This window comes from Poecilia reticulata, linkage group LG9, assembly GCF_000633615.1.
Source record: "Poecilia reticulata strain Guanapo linkage group LG9, Guppy_female_1.0+MT, whole genome shotgun sequence".
Classification (NCBI taxonomy): domain Eukaryota; kingdom Metazoa; phylum Chordata; class Actinopteri; order Cyprinodontiformes; family Poeciliidae; genus Poecilia; species Poecilia reticulata.
In genome coordinates, this window is record NC_024339.1 from 24,375,161 (window position 1) to 24,392,777 (window position 17,617).

At 37.0% G+C, this 17,617-nt stretch overlaps 1 protein-coding gene and 1 long non-coding RNA gene across 3 annotated transcripts in view; both read right to left on the reverse strand.

The window, feature by feature from the left end:
- The window catches only part of edil3a (EGF-like repeats and discoidin I-like domains 3a), a 265,981-nt gene that overhangs the window by 131,784 nt on the left and 116,580 nt on the right, over window positions 1-17,617 (reverse strand). The window contains exons 5-6 of one of the 2 annotated variants that reach the window (XM_008418884.2): window positions 4,933-5,141; window positions 4,677-4,763 (exon numbers count right to left, since the gene is read on the reverse strand). In XM_008418884.2, coding sequence (XP_008417106.2) covers window positions 4,677-4,763; window positions 4,933-5,141 — 296 coding nt within the window. Of the gene's footprint in view, window positions 1-4,676; window positions 4,764-4,890; window positions 5,142-17,617 lie in introns of those variants that run through there. The other variant, XM_008418883.2, reaches the window with a different exon arrangement.
- LOC108166584 (uncharacterized) lies at window positions 14,542-16,019 on the reverse strand. Its single transcript, XR_001776936.1, has 2 exons — window positions 15,309-16,019; window positions 14,542-14,791 (listed from the first exon to the last, which is right to left on the reverse strand). It is a non-coding gene; the product is annotated as an uncharacterized LOC108166584 (long non-coding RNA).

Genomic DNA, 17,617 nt, shown 5'->3' on the forward strand with positions numbered 1-17,617 from the left:
GAATATATTCCAACCAACACTGCCACCTTCGTGTCATACCTTTATTAAAGCTCTTCGCCTGACTGTCCTTGAATCCCCTATAACCATCCCCCTAGTGCCCTCCTATTAAGTCGAGCATGAAATGTAGGCAGGACAGCAGAGGTCTGACTACATCACGACATAAGTAGCACTTTATCCATTAACTTGTCACCGTAAGAGACAAATGACCTCTCCGTCAAATATTAAGGGGATTAAGGAACATGTGCACGGACGATGAATAGCCCAATTAAGTTCCACAAATATATCCCAAAATAATTTAAGCCAATGTCAGTGCCTCACAGTTTTCTATGCAGAATTTTCCTTATGCACAGGATGGCCTCTCCTGAGTCACATTGATTCCTGCGGTTATCAGGGATGGCGATCTGACAAAGTCCTGACCTTTATTCTCTAATTGAAGACTGTTGCATCTAAAACCAGGATGAAGGGCATATTGGACAGGGTTTGCGAGTCGTTACCCAAAGTTCAACCAGAACTTGCACAGGCCAAGAAATGCAACAAGGTTTCAGATAAATTCCTGTATATGTATTCAAGAATTAGCAATTAAATAGTAAACAAAGTTATATCTCGCTGTTCAGGGAAGTGCAGAATATGAATTGTTAAGTACAACAACTAGTAATTATTTGGCAAATATAATTAGCACTAATCCTATTTGTTCAGCTTAATCCTGAGGTCATGGTTCTACATTGGGTAGAGGCGCACCAGAACCTCTGGGTCAAGAGCCAGTATCTGCCTCGTACGACAAGTTTAAATATTTTGATGCCATGTTCACAGCTGGTGGTAGGAAAGAACAGGAGATGTTTAGATGGTTCAAGTTCTTAAATGCTTGCAATGTTTTGTTCTGTCATGATGAAAAAACAAAATACAGCGAGCAAAACATCTAAATCAGCTCTTATTAGCTGAACTCAGCATAATCAATGGATGGATGGATGGATGGATGGATGGATGGATGGATGGATGGATGGATGGATGGATGGATGGATGGATGGATGGATGGATGGATGGATGGATGGATGGATGGATGGATGGATATTGGCAGCATAAAACATGCAACAAAAGTAAAGCCTTATTTTTTCCCATGTAACGACTCACAGTGGCAGTAGATGGTAGGTGCCAACCAAGGCATGTCAAACCAATCTTTTTCAAGGCTCTCCTACTCAGAAGTGTCAAAAATCTGATAAAACTGAAGCTCAGTAACAGGGTCTGTATTGGCGCATTCAACGAGACATACAATTACACTTGTTTGTTTTATTTTTTTTAAGTACGCACATTGGAAGCATAGCAGTGTATCACTTCAACAAATTAAATGTAATACAATAGTGCCAAAATTATGCAAATGTATACATATGAAACACTATTTTGCTTCTGATGTGTTGCATCCTAAAAAGACCCTAAAAAATGGAACATAGATCCAGAGCAGAAAAGTAAAGAAGACGGAGAAAAGGAGGAAGTTCAAGTCATTGTTTCCATTAATCATAATGGGCCACATGAGATTTACAGCAAACGAGCAGGATGCCATCAAACTTCTGGAGATTACTGTACGAAGAAAGATTCTTCATAAAATGAATATTACAGAATCCTCTTCATCAGACTGATATAACAATGTCTTCAGTCAGAGGCTTCTTAAGAGCTGTAGTAATACACACTGCTACATGAGGTCATCTCTACCCAACGGTCATCAGTGTTTAAAACAACTTTTTGAAGAAACTCGGATCGTGTGAATTATAGCATTTAATTTCACCCTTGGATTAATAAAGTAGTTTTGAACTAAACTGAATTTGAAAATCCATCCAGAACTAAGCTGAAAGAGGTTATTTAATATTCTAGCAATGACATTTCTATGACTGATTGTGAAAAGGTTGAAAAAGTTTGTCTGGTTCAGAGTGAATCCATTGACCAAAACAAAGCAGCAACATTATCATTAATCATAATTTGTTGAATGCGGACAATTACACTGCTAATCAAGATGGCTTACCATTTGCCTAAAAGCCTTCAATTGCACAATTATTACAATACGGCCCGAATCGAAAATAAGAAAAATTCCATTAGGTCTTTGCACAGAGAGGAGAGCATCTTACATTTCCACACACTGAGTGCAACCCTGTGCTTTGTCCAAGCTTGACAGGCAGAATACCAAACAATGTGTGAGAGTCAGCACCAGCAACCAGACGATGTGATGTATTGCGCACAGACTTGGAACAATGCAGTCTGTTTTTTACCTGGGGGGGCAATGCTTCTGGCACATCAATTTATTTCAGTGGCACTGTGTGACATCACCAATAGTGTTTGTTTTTTGGGCTATCTCTGAAGGCACCAGCTATCATTGAGTAATGACTGCGGATACGTGCAACGTTTCCTCGGTCTACACAGGGTGTCTGTATCTCTGGGACTCAATCTGATGTTACAGGCAATGTTGCCTTCAAGGAAATTTAATCTTGTATCATGTACATTCCTTGGACATACATACATCAGCAGATGATAGACTGCTGTTTTACCACTTCAACTTTTTAAAGGCATTTTACTGAGATGCCAGATTGATTTTCATTTATTCTTTAAACCTGATGAGTATAACGGCTTAAAACAATGGTGCCCCTCCTTCAATGGTCAGCGAGCAAAGGCACAAGTTCTACATTTTTGCTTTCAAGAAAGACAAATTTGGTCATTTGGAAATGTGCGTGGTTGCATAAAACACAAACATGGATGTGAAAGAAGTGCATCCTGTCTAGTGATTTTGAGTGCTGAGTATTGGACCATAAGCCAAGGGCATCAGCAGTGAATACAACCCAGATTTCTTGCCAGGTATCGAGACACCTCTGGTATTCAGAGGTCTTTTTACTTGATTTTATCAGGGCCGCCTCAAAACAGCAGGAGGTAACATTAAGTTCCTATACTCCTAAGCTCTAAAACGAACTCCCTAAAAAACTGAGTTGTGAGAAAAAACTTTTCCCTTCATCTTGTAAAGCACTTTGAATTACCTTGTGAAGAAATTATACAATTAAACTTGCTTTGCCTACATTTGAAACTGCAGATGCCAAACTGAGAGCTGAACGTCTATAAAGTGGCAGATGGTAGACTTGTGACCCAAGAAGATAGCCTTGTATCATTACATCTCCATTTTTAGACATTTTTGTTTCCTAGTGTAACTTTATTAATAACTACGTGTGTCATTGCTACATTTCCGATTAAAATGATCAAACAGAGCATGTAACTTTGATCAGATGTTCATTTCCTGAAAACATCAATTTTTCCAAGGTTTGCATCCAACAGAATGCTACATATGTTGCAATATTTTAGCAGCTGTAAGAAAAATAGTTGATTTTCTGTTTTAAAAAGAAACAACAATGCAAAACATTTTTTTGTCTAAATACCAGGAAACCTAGGTATCTTTACCCAAGGTTATCATACTGTGAGAATCTCATACCAGCTCATAGCTAGTTAGATGAATTCCACTTAATTCCACTATAATGTCAAAATATTTTTACTGGGATTAATTAAGGTACCGCCGAGGTATATTTTTAACTCTCCGAGCCTTGGAACAAGTCGACCCAAAGCACCAGAGCTCTGTTCTTCTACTCCAGACTCATTATGCCAGTCTACCAGGGAGTATTATGTTTTGCAACGGTTGACACTGAGTTGACACCGTGGCTCAGGGAGCCTTAGAAAGTCTGCTCGAGGCAGACTCCTTGTTTAGAGACCGAGGTCTGCCTGACATGTGTGACTCCTGAGGCAAGCGTGTCGTTAAATGGATAGAGACAAGGAGGATGGCATGACCCACTTCCATTAGCGCAACTGCAGACTGTCTTCCTCACATACTATCCCACAGGTATACTGTTTTTGTGCTGACCATGAACAACATTGAGGCAGGCAAAAGCCGAAACATTCCCAACATCCAAAGGATGGAAAGCTTAAAAGTAGAAGAGGACGTGGATTGATTTGTAATGGATATTAAAGTGTATAGGTCAATCTATAAGCACGTAGCAATTTCCTCTGTAGGGAAGATAGTCTGGCTGTTAACGCTAAAACTCCAGGTTAGATGTAAAGTGCCTAATTGACCTTTTTGTGACGTCATCCTGGTCAATAACATTGCAGCTACCAAGGAAGGAGCAATTTATTCTCATTTTGGTAGTTTCTCTGTTCCACTTACAACATTTTTTTATTAGTTTTTTTTTATCTGTCTTCATTTTCTCAGAAACCAGCTTGTTAAAGAGAAGGGGATGATCGTCTAGTAGAGGCAGTTAAACCTGAACGCTCAGCATATTTTATCCAGACAAGCAGCTGATGCACATTTCGAGAAGGGAGCGCAGAAATACCCATTTTTTCATATGAACTCTGTGCGCCTAACACGGTAAACATCCTTTTAGTACAAATATGCATGGATAAAGACATGTTTTCATCCTTTTGACTGCATCAAAAGTGTCCTAGAAACACAAGTAACCCCATTAACTAATGAGTCGTGAACGTATATTAACACATCGTCCATACAGGGAGCTGCAAACAATACAGACCCACATAACGTTGTGTGCATCTTCGTCTCTTTGATTCAAATTCTCAGCACTTTTTAATATATTTTGCACACAAGTCTCTTACTTCGACTCAAATAACGCAAAATGAGGTAATGACAGCTTCACTCTTCCACTCACCTTTCACACGGTGTGGGACAGCGGCGCCCAAACACAACACGATGAAAGGGAGTAGCGGTCCCATCCTCGCACAGCAATCAGGTGAGTCTTCCAAGGTTACAGGGATTGTGGTTAAAAAACAAAAAACAAAAAAAAAACAACACACACACACACACACAAATCACACGATCAAAACTTCTCCTTCCTCCGCTCTCGCCAGGCTGCAGGAACAAACCTGGGAGATGCTGCTGTAGTATGTCCTTTCAAGGGAAAGTACCTCCTAAGTGACAAAGTCGCCTCTGGGGTTGCGCGGGGCAGAACAAGTGAACTGTGTTGGCTACCTGCCGTCTGCTCCTCTGCTGATGCCACCCCGATCCTACCGCAGTGGTGCGATGTGGTGAAGAGAGCGACGTGTGCGCTCCGCGCTCCCGGACATCTGCCGTCAAGCCCTCGGGTGTCGCGAGAGTCGCTACTTCCGATCTGCATCTACAAAATAAAATCCGATGAAGGTTCGAATATGGAACATAGTGCTAACTACTGTATCTAAACTCTGCAATAGACATAGTCTAACGAAGGTTTTTAAACCGTGTATTTTTGCTGTAATTTACAAGAATGTAGTGGCGTTTTTATTTGTTTATTTATTTATTTATTTTCTGGGCGACCTCAGGAAAAAAAATGGATGAAAATAACATAATGCCAGAGGTCATAGACGATAAAAGGCAGCAACATCTCAAAGAGCCTCTTGTTACAGGCATGGTGTTTGGAATCAAAAGCCTCCTTTGAATGCACAATAAGGAACTTTGGAATAGATGGGTTACAGTGGCAGAAGATCGAGCACCGAGTTACACTTCAATCAGGTAATAATAGAAAACTGGGGGTACAATTCATAAAGGTTAATAAAAGTTGGACATCAACAGATTGGACTAAAACATTTCCTGGTCACTTGAGTTTACAGTTCACTCAAGACTTTCAGATAGTAATTTTTTGGCTGTCTTTAAAACCAATATTAAGTCAATTTTAATGGAGCGCAGCATCTTAAACAGTTCATAATCATTACATAAATATTTTTTTTCCCACGTCTACCATCTACCAATAATATATGTTTATCTATAATAAACAAATAAATAACATAAGTTAAAGGCTTATTATTTTTGCAGTGTGCGATTATGTTTATGTAGTGAACAGGTTATTTTATGGCACATTTTCAGCAGGGTGGTCAATAAATACAGAGGGTGCTGCATAGCTCTGCTTGGCACTTATGCAACACTTTTTTTTGCCACAGTCACACATCAGTGAGCCCATCAGGGTCAATGTGGGTGCTGAAACACAGTCTGACATGAGGATGAAGCTGTCAATCTTAGTGAAATCTAGGAAAAATGCCACTCTACCAACACTGAGGCTCGACTGTGACACAACCCTGGTTTATGAATCTATAAATTCTGGACACAGATTTCTAACAGTTGTTACTTAAACTCACCAAAGGTGCATCGAACTCATTAAATAAAAATATTTAGGCTCTCCTGTTGCATCACACTCTCTCCAGGTGTGAATGGACATGTCTTCAGCTGCAGGAAACTCCAAAAGCATCAGATTTCTTCTGTTCAGTATACTCACAGCCCTACACGGAATGTCGTCCTATTCTTTAATCAATGGACATAAATATTAGTTGATGTAATCAAAACATTTATGAAGCCCTGTAGGTACAGAACACTGGCATTTTTTACACTGCCCTTGTAAACATAAAGTGATTGATTGATCAATTACTTTTTAATCTAAAGTCAGATATTCTGAGTTGGATATTACAGTTATAAGTCAGAAATATAGCAACGTTGGCCACTGAAGTCAGAATTCTGACTGGGAAAGACAGAGCATCCTGCATGAGTAAACTGCTAGTATCTAATAACGTCAGCAATGCCCCTGGAACCACTACAAGGCAGTTTAATGTCAAAGTGCCCTTGAGCGATATATCACACCTCACAATTTTCAGTTTCCAATCTAAATTAATCTGTCAGCCAAATAACTTAGCAATTATATTTAAGGGATTAAAAGGTAGCACATCACAGTTCACTTGAATAGTGCATGCTTGGATCCTTTACAGTGTCTCTGACTGAGCTAACCAGCAGTAACACGTTGATGCTAACTATAGAAAGTGATAATTTGGTTTCTTTGAAGAAGTGTCAGAAAAAAAAGTGTTTATTCACAGTTAGCAACCTGATGTTCGCTGCAGCTCGGTTCTTCTGTCTCTGCAAAACAGGCAGGAATACTCCTACAGACTATTAGCAATAACAGTGTGGACAGTAGTAGCAAGAAATAGATTTTTTTTAAAAATCAATATTTACTATCAATATTTTTTTTACCGTTTTTTTCCTTGCCGTTAGATGGCTTTCCTGGAAATGCTGTCCTTGTGTCATTAAAGGCACCTGACTACCAAAGAAGCATTAACTATGCTGTCATTGTGCCTAACAGCATGTAGGAGATAATTGTCTACCACTGCCTCGATCAATGTTTTAACATGTTTGTTTGGATCCTAGTCAAAGTGTCAAAACACTGAGGAGTCACAATGAATAGCAGCTTGACAAAGCTACGTGGTAACTGTGGCTCTGTGGTGGAGAGGAAGCTTTGCCAGATATATAACTGATCATAGAACAATAGAGATGTAATTGACTATGCTTGTCTTTTGTGCCATCAGGTGATACACACCAAAAAAGGTCAGTAGTGGTTAAAGTTGATGCCAGCATATTCTCACAGTAAATGTGCTTCCATTCTCATTTTGTGATTTCCACTATGTTTCACAGAAATAACTTGAGGTATGTGAGGACATTCAAATTATCACAAAGCTAAAAAAAACATATGAGAAGGACAAATTCACTGACAATACCTAGAAGTTATTCAAATATAGCATACTAATTAAATGTAATGTGCAGTTGAGTTAATTTAGAGAAGAGACATTTGTGGACATAAGTGGAAAAAACAACAATAATAAAAAAAACAATGTCAGGAAGTGAACACTCTGCAAACAACAAAGATGTGTAAATAAGAGCAGCAATATAATGTTACTTGATGAGAAAACTGCAAATAGCAGAGTTACAAAGACTTATTGATCTTATTGAGGCGAGTGAAAGTCATGACATCAGCAAAGATCACAGTAATGCGTCTTTGTGTACCTAGGATGCAGAAATCTGTCACTGACGCAACTCTCCAGTTGAACAACAGATTCATGCATGGAGTGCGAGACATTTGTCAACAATGATGTTATTTTAGCTAAGTACATCACAGACATATAGATAGATCACAATGTTCCTCACAAACAAACAAAAAAAAACATTAAGCAAAAACCTGTGTGAGTAAATAATAATCAAAACACAAACACAGGAGAAACCACAAAACCCAAACACCTCAAGATCATGACAAACTGAACTGTGTCTCCAACTGCAGTGGGAGGCAGAAAGATTATCCCATAAAATCCGAGCAACCAGAAAATACAGCATATCACTGGGGAATTTTCATAACAAAAAGACAATGTAAAAAAAAAAAAAAACATTAAGTAGGCACTCTATGATAAAAAAAGACTACATGATTGCAACGACAGAAAAAAATTATTACTATGCCAAACAGCTTCTAAAGTACCTTACAGCCACAACCATAAATCTTATGTTTGGAGAGGAGTCAACAAGACCTTTGATGAAAAGTAGACCATTCTGACTTGGAAACACTTCGGTGGATTGCTGATGTTTTGGAAGCAATAAAAGCATAGATAACTTGATGAACTTTGAGGACATTGGGCTTGGGAATGACGCGGGGGTAACACTCGCCACGCATATATGGTGAGGTAATGTGGAAGTTTACTGGGTAGCTTCCTGTTGACACTATTAATTAGAATAAGCAAATGCAATCACTAGCCACAAATTAAAGATAATCATTTTCTATCATCAATAAATCTGAAATTCTTGTGAACCCAATTTTGCTATTGGTTGTTAGATGGATTTGGACTGTATTCAAAAGATTTGCACACAAATACTTGACTGAACAGAATTGAAATGTATTTCTTTGTTCAAGACCCAGTTTGATAAATAAAGTGTCATTCAGACACATTTCAGTTCATTTTTACTTCAGGTTCATATTTCAGAAAATTATTGTTAGGTCTATTCATTTTTAAGTCCACTTATAATCTACCTCTGCCCTCTGTCTTAAATGACTCTCCATACAACTTTGCACAATAAAAGTGAATATTCAAAACCATCTTTCTTGCTTTTCCATTATGCAGCTTATAAAACTGCATAATAGAAAAGAGTTGGGCAGAGTTTATAATCACTCTGTGCTCTGAAACAGGCTTCAAAGAAACATTGATAGGTGGTACTGTAAACCTGTTGTCTTTAACAGGGTCTGACGAAAGTATGTCAACTCTTAAACTAAGGATATATAATGTCTCCTTTAAACTGATGTCATCATCTAACATCCTGATGTTATCAGTCTGACCTTGAGGTGTGTCCAAGCTCATCATCATGAATCATTTAATACATCAAGTGTCCCAGGATTTAATGTAGATAAAGAGCTATGCAGTTGCAGCCGAGACTAATAAATCATGTGAGGAAGGTATACTCAAGTCTAATATCATGTTAATGAAATTCCTACAAAAAAAAACACCACCCACCACTGTTTCCATTCCCTGTGTCTCCCTGCAACATGATTCTGATTGGAGCTGACAATTTCTACAAAAGGAAAAAGAAAAAAAATACTATGGATTATTAATACTGAGAAAGAAAATGTCAATAAATATAGATATATTAAAATGCCCTGCAAATAAAAACTGCGTACAAGTTAAATGACAGCATATGACTTTATTTAGGGGACAGAACAAACATGTTGAAATTGCACAATATTCTCAATACATCACACAGTTGTAGGAGCATCATGGGACTGGGACTCAGGAGGGACTGGGAAGTTGGTCAGAGCTTTTGGGAATATAAGTAAATATAGAGGTAAATTCAAGAAAGTAGAGGAAAACTGTTAAAGGCTGCAAAACACTTGAGGTTGTGTTGGAAACTCACCTTTTATCAGAAAATTCAGGGCTGCTGAATCTTCAGCAACCCTGAAGATTCAGCAAGAGCTACAGTGAAATATAGAATTTACCATTATGGCCACATATCTCCAACAAATACATTGAACAGTGTTGCCGTAGTACAAAGAGCTCAGGGAGTGTGATTCCTGTCACAAGGCACAATATGAAGACATAGTATGCTAAAATGTCATGCTTTGCCAATGGAGTAGTCCGGATGTAGTTTAGAAACCAGCTGTTGAAAGAAATCATAATACAAGTGTGCATGATAATCAGGAAACTGAAACAAAGTACCTCATTAGTTTACAACGAGCCTACAACAAAGAGAAAAACAGTTGAGAAATGGAGAAAAAGGATCAAAGAAAGCTAGCCAATGGCATCAAAGCTGGTGAGGCTGAGAAAAAGCCCCTTAACTTCCTCCCTCATTGCCACCTTGTGCAGCAAATGCAGAAGCTGTAACTGTGATCTGTAAATCCCAGTTACAATTAGTTCTATTTTGAGCTCATTTCTGCCTCTTCTGCCCTTGTGCCTCCTCTGGCTTTTGTGACAGGCAGAGATTTGGACCCTCTTTTCTCACATCCATCCTCATTTGGACCACAGGGAAGCATTTAGGATGAGCAGCAGTCTGAAAATCACAGTGACCTTCTCATCGACTCATTTACTGCTGTTTTTATTGCAAGTTGTGTTTTAATTTCTGGTGAAAGTTTGAGTTGAAATAGGAGTGGCAAAGCCATCTTGCCTGGCAATAATTCTCACTTTGTGAAGCACACAATGTTTAATTATTTTATCCACATAAAAAAAAATTTTTTTAGCACCTTTTAGGAAAAAAAAAATGAATCGACGTTGGATTGAAACCAATTTGGAGAATAAAGGCTGTCCATGCAATGTTGCCTTGAAATCTACACACTACTCAGGATTTAATTAGGACTGTCTCTTATTAGGATTATTAGTAGGAAACGCTTTTCCACAGCATGTTCCCTCTTCCTTCTGATCCCCTTTCCTTCTAACAAGTCCATATCTACTCACACCTTTTGTTATCGTACACATCTCCTGCTTCTTCTTCTTACAGTGCCTCTGTCTTTGTCTCCATGGCTCCAACAGATGTCCTAATGAAAACCACAGGAGCAGAATGAAAGACAGTAGCAGGGGGAAATGCAGTGGTGGAAACAGGGAAAGGATGTCATGGAGCAGTAGAACCCAAGATACTAAAGGAGGCCGATGAAGACGACGAAGGAGACAGAGAGCGAGGGGTATGTTGATCCAGAAAGGAAGGCAAGCAACACTAAATTAGATGCTCTTGGAGAAGAGACAGTGATTTAATTCCAAAGAGAATATTGCTTTGTATCTTCTTCTTCCCCTCCGCTCAGAGCACTGGGACACCAAGCAGAGTTATGTTGCCCTACCAGCCTTGTTCGTTTCTCTCTTCTGTTTTCTGTTAGTCCCAGGTGACGGATCGAGCTGGCATCAGCTCATGTTTTTCTCTCTTTGGCATTCCACTTAGGATTGTGCTTTTCCTGAAGCAAACACGTGGAATGCTAACATTAGAGCTTCATTAGTAATACAGTTTTATTGTGTTAGAACCCATCACTGTGATAGTCAGAATGAAAGCATGATATTCATGTGAACATTTTCTGTGCTGAAAATCAGAGAAGCAGCTTTGTTTTAAATTGTTATAAAAAAAAATCGAAAAATCTAAATTCTAACCATGAATTATAATAGATAATTGTGTACATATCAATAGAAACACAAAAGATCTTTCTGCTGCCTCTTAGAGTTTGAGATGCCGTCTGAAGAACAATGTCCATAGTCTGCTCCTAGTGTGACCATCCCATAACAGCTTTATTGTTTGTTCCATCCCCGTCTACTAAAAAGTCTCCAGAGTATCAATGTTTGTCAAAGGCTCTGGCCCAATTCTCTGGACCCAGAAAACATTGTTTCAGATGGAATAAATTGTTAGAAATCATAATATGAGGCTGGGTTTGCAGGAAAGTCAGATATGTTATTCTGATGTTCTACTCTACAGTGATTTTCTCATTTTCTGCTGCATGCATAATACAGTGACACATATCAGCTTCTATTGAATGAATTACTTTACCTTACACTGCACACAAAATCTATCAAAATTTATTCTTCTGAACAATTACTAGATAAAGGCTATCTATGTTGTGAAGTAATGAGCAAGTTATCATATTCAAATGTGTCAATATAAACACCTTTTTAGGGGCATTTCTTTAGGCAAAAAACAAGCACTACGTATGGTATATGCTTGTAAATACAATGCAGAATTTTACCAAAAAACTAAAAAATTATAAAGCAGAAGTCAACGTTTTTTTGTTGTCTTCTTCAGGAGTGAGGTGGAAAATGGAGCTTATCCAAAATGCCATCAGGGTACAACAAGGACAGGTCACCTTATTACAGGGTTAATACAGAGACATGAGTATGTAGTGTACATACCGGTACTTTGAATCAACATTATTAGATTCTTTTTCTTCTTTTGCCCTTTCCCCATGGTTTGTTATTTTGTTGTATTTCCTTTTAATTCGTGTAAAGCACTTTTTAATTTATTACATTTCCTTACATGAGACACCCAACAATGGAAGCACACCTATGTTTAATTAGTAGTGATTATTTGCCAGATTTTTCTTACTGCAAATCCTTAAACAAAACATGTTTTGTCATAGTAAAACCTCTGCTTCTGTCAGTGTTGACCTACTGGCATGTAAGCAGACATGCCACTAGGTCAGACAGTTGAAGGGTGTTGAAATGGGTGAGGTGGCTCAGAAAATATTTGATTATTGAAAAAATACAAAAATAAATAAATCATGATGGTAAACAATTGTTCCTGTTTGAAGAAAAAAAAACCATTTTGTACAATGTCAAACAGTCGATGAAGGATGTGGAAGGTTTTGCTACTTCTGGCCTTGTAGGAATTTTCTGTTTCTTACCCACATGTTCCATAACTAAGAATGTGTGCCTTGTTGTGGCGTGCCCACTATAAAACTGTAAACAAATATAGTTGCTGTGATGATTATGTGTGAAAAATATTGCTTTTATGGCTGCTGACTCTGAAGTTGGTGTCTAATTTACAACGTAGGTGTTGCCATTAAACAGGCTATTTTTGTGGAGTTTGTTTTATGGAGTTTGTTTTATGGAGGGCAGGGCAAGTTTATTTGTGTAGCGCATTGCAACAAGGCAATTCAAAACGCTTTACATGATGAAATATTAGGCAAACAAGAAACATTACACTGCATTGGCATAGTAAGGAAAGTAATTAAAAGCTGGGATACAGACTAATTTAATGGTCGTTCAGTTAATATTAATCAAAGGCAACTTTAAGCAAATTGGTTTTAAGCCTTGATTCAAAGGAACTCATTGTTTCAGCTTTTTTGAGTCTCTTGGAAGTTTAATCAAGATTAGAGAGCCATAAAACTGAATGCTGGTTCTCCATGTTTGGTGCATGAGCAGCAGAGGGACAAAACAACTTAAATGTACAATCAAACTGAATGTACAAGAACAAGAGACTTGTCAGATTAAAAGCACCTTTTGAGAATAATGACTATTAAGCAGGTTTTAAAGATATTTTGTCTCAATCAATTAGTCTTCATGAATATTTATGACTGTTGTCATAAAGTGTCATTCGGTAAATAATGACACTTTTAATACAAAGTTGACATTATTCAAAATGTCTTTATAACAACTTGACATTATTCTAGACAAAATGTCTTCATTCTGACAACTTGTCATTAACCTCGCCAAAAATGTCTTCGTTATGACAACTTGTCATTAACCTAGACAAAATAGTCTTCGTTATGACAACTTGTCATTAACCAAGAAATCATGATCTAACATAAATTTGTCATAATAGTAGTCATAATGATTTAATTATTACACTAGCAAAAGCTTTAACAAAACAATAATTAATATTTCCACTCCCTGAAATAAAGCAAAACAAGCAGGACAAGCAATAAAGATTTCATTAAGCTTTATTACACTGTCAAATGATTTAATAACAGACTAATTAACAATTTCTTTTACATCAACTAAAGTGGAACAAGTAGCACCAGTTATGAATATGTCATTAAGTGTTATTACAGTGTCATTAATATTATCTCTTACCTCAAGTAAAGTGGAACAAGTAGCAACAGTTTTGAAAATGTCATTAAATGCCATTAAGTGAAACAAGTAACAGTTATGAAGATGTCATTAAGTGTCATTAATATTAACTTTTATCGCAAGTGAAACAAGTAACAGTTATGACAAAGTCATTAAGTGTCATTACTGTGTCATTAATATTAACTTTTACCTCAAGTAAAGTGAAACAAGTAACAACAGCTATGAAGATGTCATTAAATGTCATTAAGTAAAGTGAAACAAGTAACAACAGTTATGAAGATGTCATTTAGTGTCATTAATATTAACTCTTACCTCAAGTAATGTGAAACAGGTAACAACAGTTATGACGAAGTCATTGTCATTACGGTGTCATTAATATTAACTTTTACCTCAAGTAAATTGAAACTAGTAGCAAAAATTATAAAGATGTAATTTAGTATTACAGTGTCAAATGCTATGCTAACAGAGTCATTGATATTAAGTCTTGCCTCAAATTAAGTGAAACATACTGGACTACTTATAACTACTATCATAATTGTACTTATAACTACCATCATAACAAACCCTTTGTATATTGGAATAAAACAAAAGATAACTTGTTCTAAGATAACAGAGCGTTTAACGTCTGGTCAGTATATTGTTACCCTGAAATACTGATTGAAAAACTAAAACAGAATTACTTATTCTTTAACTTAAGAAAATAGGTTCTTTCAACAGTAATGTTTTTTGCTTTTATTATGTCAGCCATCTCCTTCGTAATAGTCTTCCTGTAATGCTCTGAAAACATGAGATCTTCCTCTTGTCTTCATTTCCTGGAAGCAGCTCTTTTAAGGTGTCCAGAAATCCTCAGAAATTACAGCTGTTCTTGCAATAGTTAATCATGGTGAAAGCCTTTTCATGAATTCAAACTTGGTGAATCTCTTCTGGACATTCTCGTAGTCGGTGATGACTCAATTCATTGTGGTCACTTAAAAAAAGAACAAAAACAAAAAACAATGGCATCATATTCCAGCATTTATTTAAATATCATTCCAAAAAATGTCCCATGCTGCACACTGTCAGAATGGTAGACTGGCAGACAAATGCCTAGTTAACATGACTGGTTGTTATAAAGTGCAATACAATTATTTCTTAATACAAGTAGCATAATAACTGGAGCTAAACAAAATTATTCTGATCAAAGCAGAAGTTCAGACAGACTGCCACTGTTATTCAGAATGCATCATTTAATGTATAGTTTAGGCACATGAGTGTATCTTTTTACTTAATGAGCATTCTAAATTATTTCTAACCAGATACTCTAACTTATGGTTGTTTACAAGAAGCTTATTAATAAATAAATACATTTAACACCAGTTTTTAGTTGTCTAAAATGTAACTTATTAACTCAGCTGGTGAATATTGATCCTGCTCCCCATTCCCCACTTACCTGGCTGTCCCACTCCACTTCACATGGTGAAAATATTAACACAAAAACAACTTACCCAATTTTCTTGGGAAATATTTCATCTGCTTCTTTCTCTTTGGTCAAATAGGGACTTCTTTCTCTGGTGGCTGGTCCTTATTACCATCCTCCACACTCATAGCAGGTCTTCATTAGTCAACTTTGTCCCCCCCCCACCATGTGTCCTTAGGCTAGCCTGGGTCTTCATGTGGCTAAAGTTGCCAAAGCAAAGAACTGTGTCACATCAGCCAAGTTGCTAAATAATGCACATAAAGGATAACTTTGACTAACATAGTAGCTTTTAATTTGCTAGATTAAAATTGGAGGGAAAACAATTTGCCTGTCTTTAAAATATGTTTAATATTAAGGGCTAATGTTACAGTAATGGAGTTTAATAACTTTAGCTAACATTAACTTACAGCAAGGTAGGATTGGCTTGAATTGCTCATAGCTAACATTACAGAGAAAGAGAACATAGTCAATGTTATTTTCTCAAAGAAAATGTAAAGTTAATAAGACACATACCTCATATGTATCAGGTATCAAACTTCGGCTTCTTTTTAAACAGGAGGTCTGGTCGTTATAACTGGTGTTAGGTTTGTCCCACAATATGGAAGATTTCTTCTTCATCAACACACTTGCACGCCTGTTCGTGCACTGCTGCCTCCTACTGGTGGAGATGGTGAATTGCACTACTTAACCCTTGTGTTTAGAAATGGGGTCCAAACCTTTATCATTTGCCACAGTTCTCTACAAGGGCGTTGGAACAAGTTTATCATTGGGGGGGACACATATCGGAAACTTGAAAGATTCGTAAATAGCTTGAGCAAAAATGTCAAACAATGGTGTCATCAACGTGTTACTCTAATCTGACCCCTGGTAACGAGTAATCTAACGTGTTACTATTTACAATCCAATAATCAGATTAAGATTACGTATCCAAGTTACGTATTTGTGATTATTTTTAGAAAACACATATTGTTGCTTTCATTTTCCTTGGGGAGATACGTTTCATATGTAACACCAGCGACACAAACGTAAACGATGGAGGGAAAAGAGATGCACATTTTCTAGATGATGGATGAATTTTTCATTGAGTGATCAAATTACTCTTTCAAAGTAACTATGCCATCCATGGCAATAAACTAACTGCACTATATATCATATACGTGTAGACCTGTCACAATAACAAATTTAGATTTTTGATAAACAATATTATTGTTGTTTTTAGACCATTTTTTAGTAATAAATGTTAATGGCAAAATTATAATGCAAAAACACAATCTGAAAGATCAGTAAACTTTAAATTATAATGAACATTAACACTGCAACTGAAAGGCATTTCAAATATCCAAAATAAATAAAAACCAAAAATAAAATGAATTTTGAAGTCTTTGTAAATCAAATTTTCCTTCATAAAAAGGTTTAGCTGAGACCAAAGCACCAACCTGAAAGCTTTTATCATACAGTTTTTTGTAGAAAGAAAGAGAAATAAAAGATAAGTGATAAATCATGCCAATAGAAATTATTCAATTTGTTTTAATTTATCATGAGCACGGAGCACGGTTCATTGTGCGCGTCGAAGCCGACACGCAGCGGCACGAGCTRACGCCGCCGCATGCGCAGTGTGTCGCAGCGCCTAGTGTCCTTGCTCTCTTTTTTCCATCCTTCTCACTTTGCTGCTCCATGGAGCACCACTCCATTTCAAAAGAGCAGAACAAATTTTATGTTTTTTGAACAATAACCATTCTTGTTGCTAATCTGTTGCCAAGAGATGAGTATGTTTACTGGTAACCAAGTGCCACGAAGTGAATTTCAGATTTTTACTTTTGCAAAATCTGCCAACGGTAAATGTCTTATATCTAATAAAGTAAGCATTATTTCGAAAGAGTTTATGTATTATAAACTATGTAACTTGTTAATTTGGTTTTAAGAGATAAGCGGGGTATTTTTCTGGTAAAGAACTGCCAAGAAGTCTAAATCGAGATTTTTACGTTTGTGTTGAATGTGTGTTTAATACATTTATAACCAATTACAAAAAAAGAAAAAAAAAACTTTTCTCCAAAATTCACCATCTGCACAATCCTTGTTAGTGTAAAATAAGTGGTATTTCAAAAGAGCAGAAGAAACATTTTTTTATCAATAAGAATTTTTGTTGCTGTGCTGTTAATCTGTTGCTAAGAGATTTTCGCGTTTTCTGGTAACCAAGTTCCACAAAGGTTTGGTTCCCTCAATTTAGAAAAGTCAAGAAATCACCTGCCTTATTTACCTTCCTTGCGGCTCGTGTTTAGTCAGAATGCTGGATTTGGGGTGGAGCCCTCCATGCATGGTTAGTAGTTTCAGAGTCTT